Below are 23,946 nucleotides of genomic sequence, written 5' to 3'. Positions count from 1 at the left end.
CTCCAGAATGGTTGGATTCATTCACAACTCCACCAACAATGCATCAGTGTCCCAGTTTTCCCACATCCCCTCCAACATTCATCATTATTTTTTCCTGTCATCTTAGCCAATCTGACAGGTGTTTAGTGGTATCTCAGAGTTGTCTTAATTTGCATTTCTCTGATCAATAGTGATTTGGAACACTTTTTCTTATGAGTGGTAATAGTTTCAATTTCATCATCTGAAAATTGTCTGTTCATATCCTTTGACCATTTATCAATTGGGAACTTTGAACTCTTAATGTACCTATAAATTCACTGAGCCAGACAAAGGAAATTTAACTTAAAATAAGGGGAAATTTTTAAATTGACTCTTTGGAAAGACAATATGAAGCAGGAGGTTTGTTCATCTATAGTCCCAAAGTTTGTTGGTTCTTGGAACTGTTTAAGGTTATAGCCTACCAGCAAATTAAATTATTAATTTACCTCACTGGTCTACCTGGTGTGATAATAACTTAGTATACCCTATCTACTATGTATTTGGAATTCTGTATTTGGTATGTGTGAATCTTTAATTTTTCTTCTTCTAGTTTAAGTGAACATGTTGTATTTTATGCAAATGTGTAAAGAAACCAAAATATATTTTTGTTTTGTTTTACAGAAGTAATTGATCCAACACATGATAATAAAGACGATCTTCAGGCAGCCATTGCTTTGAGTCTACTAGAGTCACCCAAAATCCAAGCTGATGGAAGGGATCACAACAGGTCATTGAGTTATTTGTATTTTTAAATCCCCAGCGAGTATGAATTATCAAAGATAACAATAAGACAATGTATTTAAAGCGCCTCCTAAACTTCAGAATGTTTTGTGAATATCATCTTTTTCCAAATACTATAAGAGCAATTTGAGTTTCACCCAGGAATGTGGTCTGAAGAACCTCTGTTGTGATAGTAATCCCTTCTGACAACCCCAGATTCTATCATCTAATAATCATCAAATAAATTTGTGCTTAAGGTCAAGACTGTGATGGATGTTAGAATCAGTATTCTCAATTCCTCGAGTCAGTGAATCCTTTGTTGTTGTATAATTATGTGTGTATGAACAGCAGTTATTTCTTGAGGTTTTTTTAATGAATTCATTTCATATGTAATGATTCTTTGTTACATTCATATGTAAAGTTCTTTTAAACTTAGATTGCTTACACAAGATCACTGAAATTTACCACATGGTTCACAAATGAAATAAGGTTTATAAAGTATAATACATTATATAAATGTCAGCTACTATTTTGCCACGTTCAACTCTTGATTTTATGGGTATATATATTGAAAAAACACAGGACTCATGAAGCAACTACTGTTGAAAATAAACGTTCAAAGAGGAAGCGCTGTGAAGTTTGGGGAGAAAATCCCAACCCCAATGACTGGAGGAGAGTGGATGGTTGGCCAGTTGGACTTAAAAATGTTGGCAATACCTGTTGGTTTAGTGCTGTTATACAGGTAAAGTACTCTTTAGTTTTTTAGATAATCTTGTGCTCATAATCTTTATCACCAAAATTAAATGTGAAGAATATATATTTAAAATTAAATTAATAATCTAAAATGATTAGCAAGTCTGTTTCATGTGCCATTGGGTTTTGTTCCTTTTGGGAGCCCAGATATCCTAAGGATTAAGTCAGATGAAGATGAAAATTTCTAAACAGATAATAAAAGTTAAATTTATTCGTGGGCGCTTTATTGTTATAGCTCCAGAATCAGAAATAATGATAGAATTCTTTTTTCATTTCTTAAACTATATTTAGAAATTAACCTATATTTAACTAAATTTTTTTGGTATAACTTTTGAACACTACTTGAGTGATCTTCAACAAATGACTTAACTTCTCTGGTACTCAGTTTTCTTTCTTTAAAATGGGAATGGAACTATATGGCTTTAGAGGCCTTCTTTCCAACTCTGAATACTCACTTTCAGATAGCACTTTGTAGATCAGATCACAGTTGGTAAGCTATCAGTTTGAAATTTTAACAGGTTAACTTAGTGATTAATGATTTATTTACTCTGTGAAATCTTAGTTTCCTTTTGGATCTGTTTTCTGTAATGTCACTTGAGAGGGGCCCATTCAGGATGAACTTAAGTTCTTTGAGGTAAAAGTTAGGATCAGTAACATTCTATTGTACTTAGTATATCTGCAGAGATAAAGATACTCCCTTTAATTCTGATTTAGAATCTATTTCTACTTAACTTCTTCAGATTGCTAGCAGTCTTAGGGAAGAATGAATCATTTGAGTGTTAAGTGCATTCTTCTTCCCCCAACTATCATGTAAACTCCTTAAGGGCAAGGATTGTATTTGGTTTTGTGTCCTCAGAACTGAGCATAGTACTGAGGTCTTTAAGAGATCTAGCAGCCCTGATCTTTTAAAGGGGCATTCTGATCAACTAATGAACAGAAGATACAGACTTTTAAATAACAGTACAAGGTTTTAATAAATATTGTTGAATTGGATAGATTAATAAGATACTCATTTATATATAATAGGTTCTTATGGAATGCTAATAAACAGAATGTTCTCTTTTAAAAGTACGTGGAATGTAAATACCTATGTATGTGAGAGATGTTATTTTTTGATATATTTTGAGGTGACAGTTATAAGACATATTTTTTTCCCCTAGTCTCTCTTTCAGCTCTCTGAATTTCGAAGACTTGTTCTTGGCTACAGTCTTCCACAAAATATACTTGAAAATTGCCGAAGCCACACAGTAAGTTGTTACTGAGTGATTTTATAATTAATGACTGAGTTTCTTTCACCTTAGAGGCTTGGCTTTTGGGTTCTCTATGTGTTCTGTTTCTGAACTTTTTTGATTTGTCTTAGCAGTTGCTTTCTGCTCTCTGAGTGGCAAGTTTTCTTCTCTTGGAACAGATTTTTAAAAATTGCATAGGCTTTTAAATTTATGTGAAGAATTATAAGAAGGGAAGAATTCAAAGAATTCTAGTTGTGAGAGTCATCTTGTCACCCCTAGCTTCTATATCTGTTTGCCTTTGGGACTCAGTGAATAAAAGATCTGAAAACATTTGTTCTATTTTGGGATATCCTTCAGTGAGATTTCAGTGGCTATTCAACCCAAATTCTCCAGAGGCCTGAACATTCTTGAAATAGAGAGAATAATCTATTCTTATCTGAGGATTGAGCCTTTAGTCAGAATTCTAATGCCTCTTTAGATTTCTTCTGGTTATGTATTTCCGTAACAGCAAGTGGGATGACAGCTGCCATGAGTGATGACATAGTTGGTCCTCAGCCAAGATTGTCGGTCCCACTTAGACTGAGTTTAGCAGTAATCACAGAGGCCTTGATTTCTGTTCTATAGTTTAAGGCCTGACTCTTTTCTGAATAGGATTGAATATTGTTTATGGAGTGATACCTAACAATTTTTCTTTTGAGACACTTAATTTCCTACATCAGATGTTAACTACCTTGTATGTTGTGTTTCCTACAGGAAAAAAGAAATATTGTATTTATGCAGGAGCTTCAGTATCTGTTTGCTCTAATGATGGGATCAAATCGTAAATTTGTAGACCCTTCAGCAGCCCTGGATCTCTTAAAAGGAGCATTCCGTTCAGCTGATGAACAGCAGGTACAAAAGAAGTAAATTTTTTTTTTTGCCCCAAAATATCCTGAAAAAAAATTCTTTCAATTAATCTTTGCTGATGTTCCACTGACTTTGCTTTATTTCAGCGATCAGCATCTGCTTAAGTTTTGAAAAATGGGTGTTAAGGGGGAGTAGATGGTGTACTAAATAAAACACCAGCCCTGAAGTCAGGAGCACCTAAGTTCAAATCTGGTCTCAGACACTTAATACTACCTAGCTGTGTGACTCTGGCAAATCACTTAACTCTAATTGAAAGAAAGAAAAATGGGTGTCAATATAAGTGCTTATGTGAATTATGGACAGCCTTAAAGCATAAGCAGTCAAAAAGGAAGAAGAGATTTTGGAGAGTAGAAGAAAGACGGAAAGGAAAAATAGATAGAAAAATGCAAATGCCATCATCAATCAGTCAACAAGTATTTATTACGTGTTCCACATTCTTCTAAGCGTTGTTTATAAGACAAAGAATAAAGCACGTCTTATTCCTAATGAGCTTACGTTCCTAATAAATACATACACATATATTTATATGTTTACATAGCATGAAAGGTAGTTATAACTCATAGTACTGTGAAAAGAAGGGTGCTAACTTTTGGAGTGGGATCAGGAAATGTTTCATGCAAAAGATGTCTAAGCAGCATCTTAAAGAAACAAAGGGTTTCAGGAAGGCAAAGGTGAAGAAGGAACATATTGTATTGTGGAACAGGCATGATGATAGGAAATTTAGTATTGTGAATGAGGAACAGAGAAGAGGCCAGTTGAGCTAGATTGCAGTGTTCAGAATGAGTACAATGGACCAGCTGAGAGTAATCTCCAACTATAGTGCTCTCCAGAAGATTTTGTTGCTACCGCCTATGTAAGTGTGTAGAGAAACAAGAATTTTCCCCTGGATCCATGGGCCTTTTACTTAATTTCAACTCAACAGAAATAATCTGTTGGGTGTCTATTATTGCCAGGCACTGTTCTCTCCCCTGCATCATACTTCCTTTGATCCTCAGTCACTTAGGTGGGTATGTTAGAGAGTGTGTGGGGAATTTGAGGAAACAAACTAGACCAATTAGGTATGTTATAGGTACACAGATAGTGGAGGCTTTTATGTTCATTTATCCACCTTTTATTCCAGCATTCTTGTCTAAGTCCACAGAGCAGCTTCATTTCTCCTGTTTACCATAAAAATAAGCTTCTTCTGTTTGGACCCAGTGCTGTCCTTCAGTCCCAGGCCAAGACTGCTTTGCTTAATCACAAACCCTGATTCTCAGTTCAGCATTTTCTGGCATTTCTTTAAAAGGATCGTATTATCTGTGTGCATGTCACTTCTGTTCAGGAGTCTTCATTGGCTTCCCTGGGGCCTCTAAGATAGATTCCAGCACTTCTGCTTTTCACGGTTTGCCCTTGAAGAAGCATCTGCTCCTGCACCTGCAGCTGGAAGGGCCATCAGAGGCAATCTATACCCTCCTTCTCCTTCTATGGAGGAGGAAACTGAGGCCCAAGGAATGAACTCAGTCAGGAGGATACAGGCACTAAGGTTCAGAGTCCAGGTTCCTTGTGATGAACCATTAATCTTTTGACTGTGCTAGGCTCTCCTCAATTTGCTCTTTCCTAGAGGAGAATACTAGGAAAATAGTGCAAAGGATCAGAAAATTCCAGACTCTTCATATTTCCCCCACAAACAAGACAAAACTGAGCCACAAGATGAACATAGAGCAATTAAAAACAAATAGGAGTTGGGACAAAACTGTTCTTACTGGAACAATTGAAGAATATTTGGAGAAAGATACCAAGGAGTATAGGGAGTTGAGCATTTGAATTCATGAAGATTGAAGGAACCTTTGCTGATAAAGAATGCCAGGCTTAGCTGTGCTGTAGAGAGGTGGTCCTGGGTGAAAAGGAACCTGGTAGTTGCAGAAGCAGTGAACAGGAACGTTGCAGGGGGTGGGGCAGGTAAGTTTTTAGTTTCTGGTTCCATGCCAGGGGGAAAACTGAACAGACCTGAGGCCAGAGATACCATTCCCTTCCCCTCCGCCCAGGACTAGAGGTAATTACACTGACAAGCCCTTAGTTTTTTTTTTAAAATGAGCAGACTAAAGAGAAAGGACCCAACCAAGAAAGTTAATGTGGGATTAGGAAAGACTGCAGTTCATATTCAGAGGAGGATATTGAAGTAAAAAAAAAGCCTCTTCTACCTCAAAGATTAACATCAAATGTTTTACCTGCCCAAAAAGAATTTGTAGAAAAGCACAAAAAAGATTTTAAAAATCAAAATGAGAGAGAGATTGAGGAAAAACTAAAAAATAAAATAAGAATAATCTAAGAAAATCAAGAAGATTATGAAAAGAAAGCCAACTAGAAAAGGAGATCCAGAGTCTTAAGGAATAAAAATTACTTTTTGAAAATTAGAATTGGGCAAGGGAAAGCCAGCAAAGTCATAATAGACTAAGAAATAATAAAATAAAATGTAACTAATCAAAAAATAGAAGAGAATGTGTGATACAAGAAAAACAACAGATATGGAAAACAGCTCAGAAAAACAACAGATGTGGAAAACCGCTTAAGAAGAGATAACAGAACAATTGGACTGCCAGAATGCTATGATCACAAAAGAATGTTGATGCAATAATATAAGAAATAATTAAAGAAAATTGTTCTGAAGTATTAGAGCAAAAGAGGAAAGTAGAAATAGAAAAAAAAATCTGCTGATCATCATCTGAAAGAGTACCTACAAGGGAAATGTACAGAAATATCAATTCCTAAATTTCAACATCACCAGGTCAAAGAAGAAATGTTACAAACAACAACAAAAAACAATTCAGTTCAGCCACAATTATAATCACTTAAAATATGTCAGCAGCCACAATAAAAGAACACAGTTCTTGGGATATTATCTATTGAAGATAAAAAGAACTAGGGTTACAGCTGAAAATAGGTACAGCAAAATTAATTATAATCCCAAAGAAAAAATATTCTAGATTTTCAGGATTTTGTTGCAAAAAATAGCCTGAACTTAATAGAAAATTTGACATAAGAGCCAAGACTAGTAAATATCAAAGACTAGTTTCTTATTAAAGCCTAATAAGACTAGTTTCAAGATTTTTTCTAAGTTTTCTCCCATGGCCTAACCACCAGGAATAAGTATTTTTTCATCCTATGATTTCAGTATCCTCTTTAGAAAGTTAGCATTTGCATACCAATGCTTTCCTCAAGGATAACCTTTAGCATCTCTTAACAATTAAGTTTTGAATTTGTGAGTCTTTGTTACCGTCAGATATCTTTATCTTTCTTTTTTTGAGGGGTATAGTTCCTTTGGTTTCCCTTGTATTTGGCAAGGAGGGGATGAGTATCACCCATAAATGCCTTCTGAAATTACTTTCTGTCTTCAGTGTCTTAGGTTGCCACACCGTTCCTTCTCCCTAATCTTTTCCTACTGATTCCAGTGTCTCACCATCCCTGTCCTTACCTCTCATGCTTTAACCTTTTCCTTTCTTTGTATCCCCAGATGTTAGCAGAGGGCTTAGCACATAGTGTGCATTTAACAAATATTTGACACGTGAAATTGAATCCACTTATAATTAATTTTTCTAAAGATGCTTTCATGTTCTAGTGTTCTTAGTAAAGAATATTCTTCCTACTTGGTGGGTAAAAGGAAAAAAAAAATCATTCCCCTTGAACATATTAATATATCTGATGTCCATGCTATTCTTGCCTCTTACAGCAAGATGTGAGTGAATTCACCCACAAGCTCCTAGATTGGCTGGAGGATGCATTCCAGCTTGCTGTTAATGTCAAGTAAGTATTAAGAATTTGACTTTTTGATCCCCTTTTTTCTCCCACCCTTAATTTTCCCCTAGAGAATTTCAAAATTTTATGAATTAGGATACCTTAAAATTTATTCTGGCTGCTTGCTTGGAGAAATAAATAAATTCTCACCAAATCTTATAGATCTTGCTACCCATAGATTTATTGAGAGTCACAATTAGATTTTTTGCTTTTCCTCTTCTCTCAAAGTTGATAGCTCCTATCCCAGCCTATAATTCTTTTTCTTGATGGTACCTGGCTGCTACTTTAAAACAGATACCACATGTGATGCACACAAATTAACCTTGGTATGGACATAATAGCATTAATTTTAATTGAAGACATTGCTTTAGTTTCTGAGAAAGTGGCAGCACTTTATATTAATATGTGACCATTTTGAAATTACTCCTGTTGTGTGGGGATGGGTGAGGATGGTGGCAACATTAGCCATTTCAGTTTTGACAAAAATGAAATTTGGACAAGTAACAGATGTTCCTTGTCTTATCCAGATATTAGGAATTTGATCCCTAAAAGGCTTTGACTTTCTAGGTGAAAATATATGTGAGTTATAAAAGTATCCTTACAAATAGCCTTTTATCCAAAGCCAGTAACAATTTAATCTAGGCAAATTAGGAAGGAATCTGGTTTTCATGTGTATCCTGTGTGCCACTGGAGTAGAAGGTGCTTAGGGAAAGCAATATATTTGTTTGCAAGGCTTCTTAAAAGTGATTTTTAAAATTTGTTTTATAATATATGTTGCTCTCTTGGGGTTGCTAGAAATTAAATAACTTCCACCTTTAAATAATGGGAGGGCTTGATGTTATGGACCATATGATGCAGAATTCTCTACCTTTTTGAAAGCAGCAGTCCCAGGAACAAATCCGAAAACCCAATGGTGCAGCTTTTCTATGGCACTTTCCTGACTGAAGGGGTTCATGAAGGTAAATGCTGTGTTCTGATTGGTTGTCACTTCTGGATCTCTGATTTGTGATCTGGAATATATTATTGCAGGTTCTAGGTGGAATAATCTGGTTAAGAAATCTTTCCTTGTATTATAGTTTTTGCTCTTTTTTATTTCTTTAATATGGATCCTCAGAGGTTTTAGTTTTATATGAAGCCACACTTTTCCTGGAAAGGACAGATTTATAAGGAGCTTCTGCTTTGGGAAAATACTAATGTCCTCCACTGGGGGGCTTATTTAAGCTGCATGCTTGCTACAAAACCTTAAGTGATTTCTACTTCCTGATTCACCAGAAATTGTTCCAATTCTAGGAAGATACTGTAAAATAGTGTTTTGGGGACCAGAAGGCAGATGGTGGAGATAGGGTGGGTTTTTTTTTTTCATGCAAAATTTTCTTCTAGGTAAGACCTTTTGCAACAATGAAACCTTTGGCCAGTATCCCCTTCAGGTAAATGGTTATCGGAACTTAGATGAATGTTTGGAAGGAGCCATGGTGGAGGGGGAGATCGAGATGCTTCCTCCTGATCATTCAGTGAAGTATGGACAAGAGGTTAGTCTGATATTTTTATTTGCTTTGCAAAGGACAAAGTTCCAGTTAAATAAGGCTAAGATCCTTTGCAGGGGATTCTTCCTGTCATTTTATAAAACCTATCATTTTGCTTGACATTTTACAAGGTGTGAGCAAAAGTCTGTATTTGAGCCTGCATATTTTTGGCAGAGAAATTGTTACTATAATTGAGAGATTCTGTAGTCATTTAAAACTCATAAAATACATCTATCTCATGCTTTCAGTGTGATCCAGTTTTTCTTTTGAACCTGATGTATACCTAAATAGGGGGAACCTATTGCCTTCATATTTTTGGAAGGCAAAAAAGTACAGTGCTTATTAACTCTTTATATGCAATTTAGAATATTTTTCCTATAACTTCTTTTCAGTATTAAATTCTCTTGCCTATGCTTTGTGTTATTTTTTAGATGATGGGGAATGACAGATAGATAGGGAGTGGTGGTGAGAAGCATGAGATAAAAAAATACAAGACCTCAAATCAAACTTCCAGTGCCAGTATTGAATGACACTCATTTATTTAGCCACAATATTGAAGAGTCCAACTTAGTTACTGTAAGAAAAACAAGGAAGCTTTCTTGATATGATATTGGGAAACCCATAACAAAATCTTAAGGAAACATTTGTAGGATAAGATTAAAAATAGAACGTCATACCTTGCTAGATTTTCAGAAAAATGGCTCTTAATTTCTGATGAAGACCTATCTTTCTAAAAACTCTTTGTGGCTTATACCATTTGTGCAATCTTTTATGTCCTTAGAAACAAATAAATGTATTGTTCTTTATTTGGAGACCTGTCATTCGAGAATGTAGGTACCCTTAAATGACTGAAAAAATTACTTTGTATGCTTAAGTTTAGTCCTTTGGTAATTATAGAACCCTCATAATGCCTAGGTTCAGTGTTTTGTTTAAGGACAAGGTATCTGAAGGGAAATAATAAGTTCTTGCGCAGTTGTTAATAGATATCTTTATCCAAATGAAGTTGTGACTTGACACATAATGCATTAAGTAGGACATGCCCCTTTGTAATTGTCATTCTTGTCCTATGAACACAGAGCACTCACCAAATATTTTTAAATAATTTTGGAAAAAACCTTCCACTACCACCATCAAATAGCACTATAGGAATTTTTAAAATTGCCAAAAACTTAAAAAATGAGAAAAAATAATTAAATTTATGCCTATTTTCACATTACATTCCCAATATTTCTCTCTTTATCTTATTGAGAGTTGATGATTTCCATTTATATTAGTGTCTGATACCTCTTAAATGCTTGCTGCTTTACAAACTAATCTTTGCTCTTTGGTATAAGTCCATTATCTTGATATGATTATGAAATGAAATGATTATCTTGGAACAGAAGAAAACATGCATAAATTCTTTCTTTTGTAAATATTTAGCTAACTTTTTTATTGAGTGACCTCCATTATAAGAGACCATTTCCTTGGATATTTGAGGGAAGAGGAAGAAGGTCCTTTCTCATATGTGTGTTTAGCAGGAGTATAGTTTTAAAGAAGTAGTTTTGGGAGATACTATTATTGATGTTAAATATAAATATTGCTCTTTTCTGAACTTGATTTTTCTTTTTCTTTTCCTTTTAATTTCTGTTTCTGACAGCGATGGTTTACAAAGCTACCTCCGGTGCTGACCTTTGAACTCTCCAGATTTGAGTTCAATCAATCCCTAGGTCAACCAGAGAAAATTCATAATAAGCTGGAATTTCCTCAGATTATTTATATGGATAGGTGAGACTCTCCACTCATTTGTAATTTACTGTATTGCAGATTGCCTTTGTTTGAATTCCAGCTATAAAATATGAGTATATTTTAAGTGAAGGGTTCTTAATGCATTTGGGAAAGGAAAAAGCAGTTAAGGGAGAGGAAAGCATCAGTTAAATGTGGAAGCCAGGTAGTATGTGTATATACTTGAAATAATACTTTTGTCTTTTTATTTTTAAAAGGAATTGCTACTTAGTGGAATTTTAAAATATTAGTTTGAAGTATATTTGAAGGATTATTATTTTCTTAAGTTATACATTATAATTTTTATAGGTACATGTATAGCAGCAAAGAGCTTATTCGAACTAAAAGAGAACACATTCGGAAGTTGAAAGAGGAAGTTAAAATTCTACAGCAAAAATTGGAAAGGTAAGTTATCTACATCTTAAAATTCAGGAATATATACATTCTAAATGATAAAAAGTGTAATAACTATCATTCATAAATTATTAGGTTACGTTATCAGGCTTAGCTTAGATAACTTTTTTGTATTGCTACACAGCATCAGAAATAACTCTTGGCTGTATTGATTTCTTCTCCCACCCTCAGAGGAAAAAAGAAACTTAATGTACAGTTGTATGTATTAACTCTGGTGTTTTTACAAAATAGTCAAGAAAAATTAGAAATGAACATAATATTTCAAATCTAAAAGACATAGAATTTAAAATGAATGTCTGAGAGGATAAGTGATTGCCTTAAAGTTATACAAAAGTGTTAGTGGCAAAACTGGAACTAGAACTCGAATCTCCTAGTTTCTTTACTGCTACTACAGGGCAGAAGATCAAGATAGCTGGATCACCCCCGCCATACTCATTCATTATCATTTCTTAATAGAGATGAACCTGAAATTTGTTGACTAACAATCAGAATTTGCTATTGAAATGCAAGTAGATATAAATGTAAAGAATAGATAAGATGAAAAAATCCTTCAAATTAAGACAATCATTTTAACATGTGGTTTTGCATGGAATTCATTTATCATTGACACTACCAGCTAATTGCATTATTTCTTCAGTCTAGCTTTATTTTTTTTTGGCAGTTCTAATGAAGTGTTTATTTCCCTTTTGAGGTATTTAATTCCTTCCCATTAGCCTGGAACCATACTGTGATATACCAGTAATATGGGACAACTGACAATTTCTTAGAAAGTTAGAACCTATTTGAAATACTCTGAATTTCTAGTCTTTATTTATGAGATATTAAAAGATGTGTTGGTCATCATGGTCTTGTCCTTCAGAATAGCTTTCCATCTGGATGCTGCAGAAATTTTCCTAGGTTTCTCTCTGTGTTCTCCTGATACTCATTCTGCTTTGGTGTGAACCTTTCTATTGGGTCTCCACAACAATGATCCTGGATTTGTCTCAGGAAACACAGCAGCAACTTTAGCTCTCAGAGTGCATGTTTGTGTTGTTTCCTAGGTATGTGAAGTATGGCTCTGGCCCAGCTCGATTCCCCCTCCCCGACATGTTGCAGTATGTTCTTGAGTTTGCCAGCACCAAGCCTGCCGAGGAAGTGCCTCCCTCGGGGCATGCCTCATCTCTCCACTGCCCCATTTCTGACCTGACAGCCAAAAAGAGGTGATTGGACTTCTTGTAGTAGGGTGGGGTGTTGTGTCACTGAATATTCAAGATGAGTCCTGGGCAATTGTGCAGAGCTCGGGGTTTGGGGTTCTAAAGCTGCTACGTATTTTCAGTTTTAGTCCTCCCATAGTCTAGCCGTGTGGCCATGACCCTGAGCCATGTGCTTCCTGCTGGCATCCACCCATGTAGGATGAGAGTCTAATGAGATGATGCCTGTGAGTACCATATGAGTATCTGGAAAAGATGGAGAGAGGTGACTGCTCCCATGGAGTGATTGGCTGATCTTGTGCCTCTTATATCATCCAAGTCTATTTATGAAATGTGGGGGAGACTTTCTCAAAAGGACTGTTGTGAAGACTTAAGAGATAATGAATGGGGAGGGCTTTTAAATATGTTAATAGGTTCTATGGAGTGCAGATTAGAGAGAAAAAGCATTTATCTAGCACAGGGGTCCTCAAACTACAGCAACTGAGGACGATTGTCCCCCTCACCCAGGGCTATGAAGTTTCTTTATTTAAAGGCCCACAAAACAAAGTTTTTGTTTTTCCTATAGTCTGGCCCTCCAACAGTTTGAGGGACAGTGAACTGGCCCCCTATTTAAAAAGTTTGAGGACCCCTGATCTAGCACTTACTGTGTGCCAAGCACTTTACAAATATCTTATTTGGTCCTCAACCAATGATATTTTTATTCCCGTTTTACAGTTGAGGAAACTGAGCAGGCAGAGGATGAGTGATTTACTATGTGTCACACAGCTAGTAAATGTTAAAGGCTAGATTTGAACATAAGACTTTATTATTCCATGTCCGCTGTGCTATCTAAATGTTTCTTTACTATATATAGTATGGGAGTTAGCCAACTTTTTCTGAAAGGGCCAGATAGTAAATATTTTAGGCTTTGCAGACCAAGAGACAAAATCAAGGTTTTTATGTAGCTACAAGAGAGAAGGCTAATTTCCACAAATTTTTTATTGATGAAATTCAAAATATAATAAAAATGATTGAGTACAGTTTTTAAAAAGACCGATCTACTAATGAGAAGAGTGATGGTGGTAGAGTAACATTTCAATTGGGGTTCAGTGTTAGTATTCCTGAGCATCAAAATTGTTGCAGATGTTCATCTGTTAATGCTTATCTGTAATGAAATATTACTTATTTCATCTTTAAAAATGTCTTTTCACACAGAGATACTGCCATATACTGATAACATTACAGGAGAATATAAATTTAATGGAGTCTATTCATGACTTAGAAGACTTTTTTAGATAGTCTACTCTTGGTGCTTGCCTTTTAATGTGTAATTCCACTTGAAGGTTACGTGGAATTTTCTTAATTGCCAGTTCAGTGGCTATCCAAATGTGGGGAATTTCTTTTGCACTTATATCAAGGTCTGAAAAATATTGCTGGAATTGTAGTTAAATCTTGGAAAATATATCCATTGCAAATTTGTATGAGAATAGAGATTTTATTTTAACTTTTGTCAAGATGGAAAGTGTGGAGCTGCTTGAGATTACTTTTGATTCAGACATTTTTTAGTTGTTGCTGCCAAATTGATTTTGTTTTGATACAGGTTTTATATATAAACTCTGTTTTGCCCCCTAATTTTAGGTTGGATTTGTTAAAAAAAATAATTGTCAGATCTTCAGCAAAAGCTAACTTCCAAAGGCATTCAATGATAATAGTGTGTAAAGCAGTTCTTCTCTATCAGAAAAATTTTGGTCTCAGCACTGAGTTTAAACAATTGTAATAAACCTTTTTTTTTTTCTTCTTGTTTTGGTATAATGGGTATACACTAATAATTAAAAAAATAGATGTGTGTATGTATGTGTATATACCCCCTCATACTCTACTCCCCACATATTGGCAACCATAGACAATATATAGACAAATGAGACATATAAGACAAACAGCTTGTGTTGCAAGAAAACTTTATTTATGGAGCCCGAAATTTGAATGTAATATAATTTTCACATATTATGTGATACTATTCTGTTAATTTTTTCAACCATTCAAAAATATAAAAGCATTCTAAACTTGTGGCTGTACAAAAACAAGTAACAGACTGAAGTTCACTGATGTCTGATTTAGTATATTTTAAATATACTAAATATGGAGAAAAGAAGGCTGAATGGTTTTTTCCCTCATCTTTGATGATATTTTTGACTCATTTTTGTTTTTGTTAGTAGTAGTATGTTCTCCCTATTACACATAAAAGCATTTTTAAACTTTCAGTTTTTTTAAAGTTTTGATTTCCAGATTCTGTTCCTCCTTTCCTTATCTTCCCCCTTTTAGGAAGGCAAGCATTCTGATATAGGTTATAATGTTTAATCATGTAAAAATATTTCCGTATTATTCATTCTGTATAAAAAACGAATTTTAAAAAAATGAAAAATAGTATACTTCAGTCTGAATTCAGATGTTCCCAGTTTTCTCGAAGTGCCTAGCATTTTTCATCATGAGTCCCTTGGGATTGTCTTGGGTTACTGTATTGCTGAAGGTAGCTAAGTCATTCACAGGAGATCATCATACAATATTGATTGTGTACAATATTCTCCTGGTTTTGTTAATTCTCTATCAGTTCTTATAAGTCTTTACAGGTTTTTCTGAAAGCATAATTTCCCTTATTCCATTACAGTCATATATTTATTTGTTCCACTATTCCTCAATTAGATTTGATGATAATCCCCAACAATAATGAGAAGGGTTTGGGGTTTGAGTTTTGTTTTGTTTTGTTTTGTGTGTGTATATCTCTAAATATAAACTAAATTGGTTTCAGAGAGTAGTGAATAACTATCAAACTATTAAGGAAAAGGTGATTTCAGCTTCTGATCCTGTATTGGGCAAATACTTCAGTTTTCAAGCCTCTATCTGATTTGGTCTACAAGAAGAGTCTGCTTTAGAAAGCTGGTTCTTACAACTCTGAAGTACCACTACATACCTCTCAGATTGGCTAAGATGACAGAAAAAGATAATGATAAATGTTGGAGGAAATAATACATTGTTGGTGGAGTTGTGAATTGATCCAATCATTCTGGAGAGCAATTTGGAACTGTGCTCAAAGGGCTGTAAAACTGTGCATATCCTTTGATCCAGTAGTGTCTCTACTGGACTTGTATCCCAAAGAGATCATAAAAGAGGGAAAGGAACCCACATGTGCAAAAATGTTTATAGCAGCCCTTTTTGTAGCAGTAAGGAGGTAAAAACTGAATAAATGCCCATCAGTTGGGCTGATATAAGTTATAGTACATGAATGTTATGGAATATATAAGTTGTAGTACATGAATGTTATGGAATATTATTGTTTTGTAAGAAATGATAAGCAAGATGATTTCAGAGAGGCCTGGAAAGACATGAACTGATGCTAAGTGAAGTGAGTAGAAAGAACGTTGTACAAAGCAACAAGAAGATTATTTAATGATTAATTCTGCTGGACATGGTTCTTTTCAACAATGAGATGATTCAGGCCAATTCCAATAGACTTGTGATGGAGAAAGCCATCTGTACTGAGAGAGAGGACTATTGGGACTGAATATGGGTTACAATATAAATATTTGTACCTTTTTTGTTGTTTTTTGTCTGCTTTTTTTCCCCTAAGTTTTTTTCTTTTCGATCACATTTTTCTTGTGCAGCATGATGAATGGTGGAAATATGTTTAAAAGAATTGCACATATTTAACCCATATCAGATTACTTGCTGTCTAGGGGAGGGGAATAAGGGAAAGGGAGGGAGAAAAATTGGAACACAAGATTTTACAAGGGTGAATGTTGAAAGCTATCTTTGCACGTATTTTGGGCAAAAAAGGCTATTATTAAAAAGAATTATTATTATTATTATTATTATTATTAGAAGCTTTCCAGTTGATTTTCTGAATATTCCATGAAGTAGTCTTAATAGAAAAAAGAAAGCTACAATGTTACTTAGTGAATAACTTATTGTAGTTCAAAATTACTACTTGAAAAGAAGTATTGGTCATTTGATTTTTTTTTTTCCCCTTCAGTATTAGATCAGAAGAATACTCTGGCAAAGTTGAAGTTTCTCTATCCTCCTTGGAAAAAGAAAATTTACTACAAAGTGATCTGATAAATAAGCCATTTACATCTTCCCGACCTTCAGTGAAAATGCCTGAGCACCCAGCTCCACGAACAATTACTGAGGAGGAAATGAATTTTGTTAAGACTTGTCTTCAGAGGTGGAGAAGTGAGATTGAACAAGATATACAAGGTTGACTGTTTTGTAACTGTTGAGCAGTTACTTTTTATTGTTTTAAAAAATGTTTTTAAGTTAGATGGAAGAAGAAAATTTGGGTCATACTTGGAACATACTTCCTACTATGTCATTGTCTTTTTTGCATAAATTTTGTTGTCTTGACTGTCTAAACCTCTCTTATTCTTTGGTTTCTTTCTAGATGTAGTATGTTTTAAATAAGAATTTAAAAAATTTAATCAACTTACATTAGCTATAAATGTTCTCTGTAGTGCCTTTGCATTTAAGATTCTCATTGCAGTTTAAGTTGTTCTGGTTTTCCTTTTGTTTTTCCCCAGTGAACTTTCTCAAATTGGTTTTTAAAAAAGTCTCTCTGAATCAAATGGCTCTCATTTAATACTCTGTCACCTTAAGGTTTAGGGGTATTACCAGTCAGTGGAAGTAATATAGATAGAACCTAGTCAGACAACAAAAATTTATTAAGTTCCTACTTTTTGCCAGGCACATCGCTAAGCCAATTTGGGGATGCAAAAAAGGGATAAAAGACAGTTCCTGACTTCAGGGAGCTTATGATCTGATAGGGGAAACAACTTGCACATAGCTGTGGACAAAAAGAGAAAGATGTAAGATAAATTGGAGATAATCAACCAAGAAGGCTCTAGCATGAAGGAGATTTGGAAAAGTTTCTTATAGAAGGTCAGGTTTTAGCTAAGACTTAAAAGAAGCCAGGAAAATAAGGATGAGGAGAAAATTGCAGGTACACAGAGCAGCCTATGAAAAGCCTAGAATCTGGAGATGGAGTTCTAGTGTGACTTTTAACAAGATATGGCCAGTGTCACTGAAACTCAAGGGTATATAAAGGATATTAAGAAGAAAGTCAATTGAGAAGGTATGAAGGGGTCAGATTTTAAAGGGGTTTCCAAACCAAATAGAGAATTTTATACTTGATCCCACTGGTAAAAAAAAAAAAAAAAAAATCACTGGAATTTAATGAGTAGGAAAGGTAACATGGCCATACTTTTACTTTAGGAAGATCAGTTTGACAAACCAAGTGGAGAATGGACTAGAGTGTGAAGAGACTTGAATAAGATTAGTCAGCAGGCTATTCAAGTAAAGCAGGCTTGAAATAAAGAGGTCTTGCCCCAGAGTGATAGTAGTGTTAGAGGAGAGAAGGGGGCATATAGAAGAAATGTATGACAGTAGAAATTTTTGGACTTGACAACAGATGGGATGGAGTTGAGGGATTTGAGAAAGACTGAGTAATGAAGGATTACACTTAGGTAGTGAGCCTTGGTTACAGGGATGATGGTGGAATATGTGATAACAGGGAAGTGAGGAAGAAAGAAAGATTTTCAGGGTGAGGAAGAAAAATTAGTTTTTTAACATACTGAGTTGAAGATGTCTACAAGACATTCAGTTTAGGATATCCAAAAAGCAATTGAAGATGTAAGACTAGCCATAAGAAGAGAGGTTAAGGCTGTAGAAATAGATGTCAGAATCAACTGAATGAACATGATAAAACTATGGAAATTGATAACATTACCACATGAAATAGTATATGGGGGAAGAGAAGTACAGAGTACTAGTACAGAGCCTAGGATATCACTCATGGTTAGTGAAGGTGACCTGGATGAAGATCCAGTGAAGGAGACTGAGAAGGTCATATAGGTTGAAGAGAACCAGTATAGAGCAATTTTTAGAAGACTTAGAAGAGTTTGAAGGAAAAGAGACTGATCAACAGTGTTAAAGGCTACTGTTAAAGGTTAAGAAAGATGAGGATTGAAAAAAGGCCATTGGATTTGTCAAGAGATCATTGGTAACTTTGGAGAGAACAGTTTGGGTTGAAAGAATCCTAATTATGGATAGCTAATCACTATCTTCATAGAAAAAAAAAAGATGTGGCTGATATGAGATGGAATCAACTTTATTTAACTTTTCAGTGTTATGTCTTTTTTTTTTTTTTTTTAACAGACCTAAAGAACTGTATTGCAACTACTACTCAAACCATTGAGCAAATGTACTCTGATCCCCTTCTTCACCAGGTAGGATAAGACTAAATGGAAAAATAAGACTATGTGAGAGTTTGATGCATTTTGATAGCTACAAAAAAAAGACTTATTAATATATTTTTAACTTGAAATTGCATGTTTCAGAACTGATACATCAGTTCAATCATAGAGTATTATCTTAAAACACATAAAGAATTGTTGGAAAGCATTGTATACTTTGACTTCTCTCACAAAATGATACCTCAAGCAAAATTAAGAGACTCAAAAAAAGACAAAGAGAGAGACTGTCCTAACAATTTCATTCTCACGTCCTTATTCTACTACCTTTAAGGTATCAGTTTAGTCTGTGAACATGAAAGGGGAAAAAAAAACAATCTTCCTTTTCCATATTCTTATCTTTTCCTTTATCAAAGGAATAATTATACTACTAAGGAACTTAGTTGTGTTTTCAGAGTTTGTGTGATTTTAGAAGTAAGTACCATGTATCCAGGGAAATCCATCTTCACTTGTCTCATTGATAGTTTTTCACATTATATTGATGACTCCATAAATATTTGACAATTCACTGAATCACCAGAATGAAACTTAATTTGGTTCTCTGTTAATCTGTTTAAACATTTAGCCTTAGCATGATTGTACTTATCTTAATACATGAAAAGATGAGTAATTTTAGTCTGTGTATTCTTCCTCTACTGACTGGGTCTTAATAGTTTAATGAATTGGTGTGACCAAAAATATTCATTTTTTGATAGCCAGTTCTCTGTGCCTTTCTAAGCCCAATTATGCTGATCTTCAAACAATAAATCTACTGAGTCTACATTAAAACTTTTGGTTTTGAGTTTTGAGAACTCATACTACCCTGACATAATCTTCCAGTAATTCCAGGTCACTTCCATAACAGGGCTAGTGCATCATTTCACTGAAAGAACATAACGGTGGTTATACAAATTATGAGGATTCTATGCTATTTAGTTTTTCTCTCTACTTGCAGAAGAAATGCAGAGCTTAGATAACTGGCTTAGAGTGAAATCTGGTGATTTGAAAAGGAGGGATAGAATCAAGTCAACATTTGAATTTGCTAAATATTTCTTCTCTCTCTTCCCAGAATGAGCAAATAGGTGTCATGCTCTGTTCTGAGGATGAAGGCCAAAGCTCACAGTAATTGACAGCAGTAGACAGATCTTCAATTTTGGATATTTTTATAGGAGTACTCTGGTTTTTTTGAGGGGGTTTTCTGGTTTGTTTTTAATCAAGAAGATAGGTAAATGTTACTTCTATGTTAAAACTTTAAGGAACATGCCTAGCAATTAGGAATATTCTTTTAGATTTTAGTAATCCTATTGGAAGACTGGAAAGTCTCTGCTTAAAATTACCCAAGAGTCTGACTTTTGATTTTTCAGGTGCCTTATCGTTTACATGCAGTTCTGGTTCATGAAGGACAGGCAAATGCTGGACATTACTGGGCTTATATCTATAATCGACCCCGAAATATTTGGCTCAAATATAATGACATCTCTGTGACTGAATCTTCATGGGAAGAACTTGAGCGGGACTCCTATGGAGGCCTGAGAAATGTTAGTGCTTACTGCCTGATGTACATTAATGACAAGCTGCCCCACTTCACTGCAGGTAACACCAATCAGCAGAGTGCAGTAAGTTGTGCTGCTTTGGGGAGGGGAAAGGCTTGATCTGTGGCATTCTTTATCTTTGCATCTGATCAAACTACTGTGATGAACATTTCACTTCTGAGATCACAAGAGACATTTCTATAACATCTTTGAGTTTTGTTTTCCTCCCGCATGTGATAGATATTTATGCTATGTATATAGTATATATACTGTGTATATGTGAGGAACATTTTGCTTAAGTAGTATATTGGCCTCACTAAGTTATATGTATAAAAAGAATATGTAGGATGGAGAGGTTGGACACTGAGAAATCAATTGTAATCACGATTACAGTATGAAGACATATCTTTTGGTAAGGATTATTTTACAAATGATTTCTCATAGCTGGTAGTATATTAAGTAAATTCAGTAAGCATTTATTAAGTGCCTATTTTATGCCAAGTACTGTGCTTAACATTAAAAAGTGAAAAGGAAACCCTGATTGCAATGAGCTCAATATAATGGAGGTGACTATATGTAAATAGCTATGTACAAATAAGTGCTATACAAGATCCATTGGAGATCATCAACAAAAGGAAGGCACTAATATAAAGGAGTGCTAGGAAGGACTTCTCGTAGAAAAGGGGAATTGAGCTGAGCCATGAAGAGGGAAGAGATTTGAAGGCATAGGAGAGAGTATCTCAGAGTGGGAGATAGGACATCTTGTGAGAGGAATTGTGAGGAGTCCTGTGTCACTTTATTAAAAGTATAAGGAATAAGAGGAATAGAAAAGGAGGAAGGGGCCAGGTCTTTAAAAGCCAAATAGAGAATTTTTCATTTGATTCTAGAGGTAAAAGTGAATCACTGGAGTTTATTGAATAGGGAGGGTAACATGGTCAGACTTTCACTTTAGGAAGATCACTTTGAATAGAGGATGGAGGTTTGATAAGAATCAGAAGAGAAAAATAAATCTCACAATCAACTTAATAGACAAAATAGTTGAAACTGGCCGCTGATAAAGATCATCAAATGAGATAGTGTGTAGAACTATCTCAGAACAGTCTTGGGTATCACCTGTGAATGACAAATGTGGCCTGTATGAAGATGCTGCAGAGAAGACTAAGGTTTATAATTACATATGTGGTTCATTTTGACATTATAGACGCAAACAAAGCAAGAGCTCTTTCTGCTTATTGCACAGATTAATCAGTAACACCTTAGGTGAGTTATTTCCATGTAGATTTTTTCCACATTGTGTGCATATGGAAAAAGCACATCTACAATCAGGGCCAGTTTGAACACTACTTCTGATAGTTGCTTCCTGAATGACCTTGGCAAGTTACTTAATTTCTGTGGGCTTCAGTTTCTGCCTTTCAAAACTAAAGGGTTTGGACTAGATAACTTCTGAAGTCCCTTTCAACTCTTGTCTTAAAGTCCTTCTTGGGTTTTAACTTATTCTAATTATGAATATTCATTACATAATTTTCTATTATTGCAACATAAATATTTTAACCTGCATGAGCACTGGTTTAGTGAAACATTTCAGTCTGATCAGAAACTCTAGTCAGACACTATGGAATGGCTTAAGAGTTTATTGATACCTAGTCTTTGTAATATTCTCACTCTTTTGCCAGTTCAGCACATCTATTCCAAGCCAGGACTTCCTCTATGATCACTTTTGCTTGTTGCTCTTTGTGATAAATGGCATAAATTCTGAGAATTGACACCATGTGATTGATGCAGTTTCTATTGGGATTCTTTATAAATTTTGTATTTAAGAGGAAAAAAAAATACTCCTCTTAACAATTTGCCATGTCCTGCAATTAAGACTTAAATGTTTTCCTGATGAACTTCTCTTGTTGGTAAGCTTGTCTCACACAGACTTCATTTTGGTCTCCTTCAGAAGCGGCAGCAACTGAACCAGACCAGATGCTGAAAGAGGTAGAAGCCTTGTCCGTAGAACTTAAGCATTATATCCAAGAAGATAACTGGAGATTTGAGCAGGAAGTTGAGGAGTGGGAGGAGCAACAGTCCTGCAAAATTCCTCAGATTGAATCCTCTACCACCTCTGAGTCACAGGATTTCTCAGATACTTCACAAGGTGCTGAAGAAATTTGTTCATACTAGTCATATTTTAACACCTAATGGTCCAGTGCAGTAAGCTGCACTTACCCTCAGTAAATTGAGTGGTGTTACAGGCATTTTGATGCCATTTTGCATTTTATTACTCATTTCACAATATGATAGTTTGGAGATGATGAAACTCACACAACCTAAATGCTCCAGATAAATAACTTTCTTTTCCTTGTTGAACATTAACTTCATTAAATATAAATTTCTAGTGCTAGAGTATAGTCTATGAAAAAGAAATGGTGGCAAAAGACTTAACTACCCAGTTTTTCTGTAGTTACACTTCCCTATTAACTTCAATTATAGTAAAAACTAGTAGCTGTGGATTAAAAATGCTGTTTTCAAAAGGTGATCTCTGCCTGGTAGGCAGGTAGAAAGATCTACTTATAGGAAGATCTTGTGATGCATTGAGAAATAGGACTGCACTATTGAATACCTTTAAAGAAATCTGCACATGGGGACAATGACATAAACATTTCCTCATCACTATTCCCAGGGGGATATCTTTTCAGATGTAGGAAAAGTTGGGAAGTGGATTTTTAAACTAGGTTCTTTTCCTATTTGATTTTATCAGATGGTGTCTTCACTTTATTTGTTTTTTGGTGCTTACATCTTTTTTTTTGACAAATTTATTATCAGAGCCATCCCTGACCCCTTCCCATGGTGTTCGGTGTTTGTCATCTGAGCATGCTGTGATTGCAAAGGACCAGACAGCCCAGGCTATTGCCAACACAGCATATGCCTATGAGAAAAGTGGTGTGGAAGCAGCTCTCTCAGAGGTAAATGGGTGTCAGAAGTGCATCCTTGCTGCACTGCCATATTGTTCAGCATATTCCTTCTTTTTATAAGTTAAGACTTTTGTTTTGTCATACATCTATAAATCCATCTTTGTCATCTTTAACCATTCCCTCCTCTCCCATCTTCCCTTCTGTTTTTTTTTCTCATTCTTTTCTCCCTTTTTTGCTGCCACAGCTTAAGGAAGCTGAGCCCAAGAAGGCCAACCCCCAGGAAACAAACCCTGCAGATCAGTCAGAGCAGCTCCAAGAGGCTAATGGTACTGAGTCGGCTGGCCAGCCTAATTCTCAGGTCTCTGAAGTCGAGATTCCCAGTGTGGGAAAGATTCTGGTTAGATCTGATGCAGATGGATATGATGAGGAGGTACACGAGATGAGTGCAGGACTTAGCTGTTGTCTCTCTTTAGTCTTACTACATTTCTGTTCTTGTGTGGCTGAGTGTGGTATTGTTTCTTTAAGGATTTTAGAAAGAATGTAATTTACCTTTTCTCAGGGTAGCAAGTATAGACAGGACTAAACTGGTTTTGTCTTTGTAATAATAATCATCACAAATTATAACATGCAATTATGACTAAAATAGGTGATGACCATCTTCCTTCTTTACTTATGTGTCTTCTTACGTACAGGTTTGGGCACATTCAAGTCACCTGCATAATCTCAGTAGTTTATGTAGAGAGAGAATTTGTCTTGGACAGAAATCCTCTCAAGTGAAGGATCTATGTTCTTGGTGATGGCGATTATTCCACTATCATTCCTACAGAGTCAAAGTTTGATTTTTTTTTTTCCCCAGATGCCCAGTATCCAAAATAAAGGGAGATATGTATGTAAATTGTAGTCATTTTCTGAAGTCAATGATACTCATCTTTGATCTTCTTTTTAAATCAAAACCACAATCAGATACACAAT

At 35.1% G+C, this 23,946-nt stretch overlaps 1 protein-coding gene across 6 annotated transcripts in view; it reads left to right on the top strand.

The window, feature by feature from the left end:
- Positions 1 to 23,946, top strand: part of USP28 (ubiquitin specific peptidase 28) — a 73,103-nt gene that overhangs the window by 40,187 nt on the left and 8,970 nt on the right. For 2 of the 6 annotated variants that reach the window (XM_051987001.1, XM_051987002.1), the window contains exons 4-19: positions 640 to 745; positions 1,321 to 1,480; positions 2,652 to 2,738; positions 3,474 to 3,611; positions 7,333 to 7,406; positions 8,277 to 8,356; positions 8,778 to 8,926; positions 10,560 to 10,687; positions 10,994 to 11,089; positions 12,139 to 12,297; positions 16,295 to 16,518; positions 18,472 to 18,542; positions 19,910 to 20,138; positions 22,020 to 22,217; positions 22,886 to 23,025; positions 23,219 to 23,404. In XM_051987001.1, coding sequence (XP_051842961.1) covers positions 640 to 745; positions 1,321 to 1,480; positions 2,652 to 2,738; positions 3,474 to 3,611; positions 7,333 to 7,406; positions 8,277 to 8,356; positions 8,778 to 8,926; positions 10,560 to 10,687; positions 10,994 to 11,089; positions 12,139 to 12,297; positions 16,295 to 16,518; positions 18,472 to 18,542; positions 19,910 to 20,138; positions 22,020 to 22,217; positions 22,886 to 23,025; positions 23,219 to 23,404 — 2,225 coding nt within the window. The remainder of the gene's footprint in view (positions 1 to 639; positions 746 to 1,320; positions 1,481 to 2,651; positions 2,739 to 3,473; positions 3,612 to 7,332; positions 7,407 to 8,276; positions 8,357 to 8,777; positions 8,927 to 10,559; positions 10,688 to 10,993; positions 11,090 to 12,138; positions 12,298 to 16,294; positions 16,519 to 18,471; positions 18,543 to 19,909; positions 20,139 to 22,019; positions 22,218 to 22,885; positions 23,026 to 23,218; positions 23,405 to 23,946) is intronic. The other 4 variants (XM_051986997.1, XM_051986998.1, XM_051987000.1 and 1 more) reach the window with 4 other exon arrangements.

Source organism: Antechinus flavipes, chromosome 3 (genome assembly GCF_016432865.1).
Source record: "Antechinus flavipes isolate AdamAnt ecotype Samford, QLD, Australia chromosome 3, AdamAnt_v2, whole genome shotgun sequence".
Lineage (NCBI taxonomy): Eukaryota > Metazoa > Chordata > Mammalia > Dasyuromorphia > Dasyuridae > Antechinus > Antechinus flavipes.
This window is presented reverse-complemented; position numbering and strand designations above follow the sequence as displayed.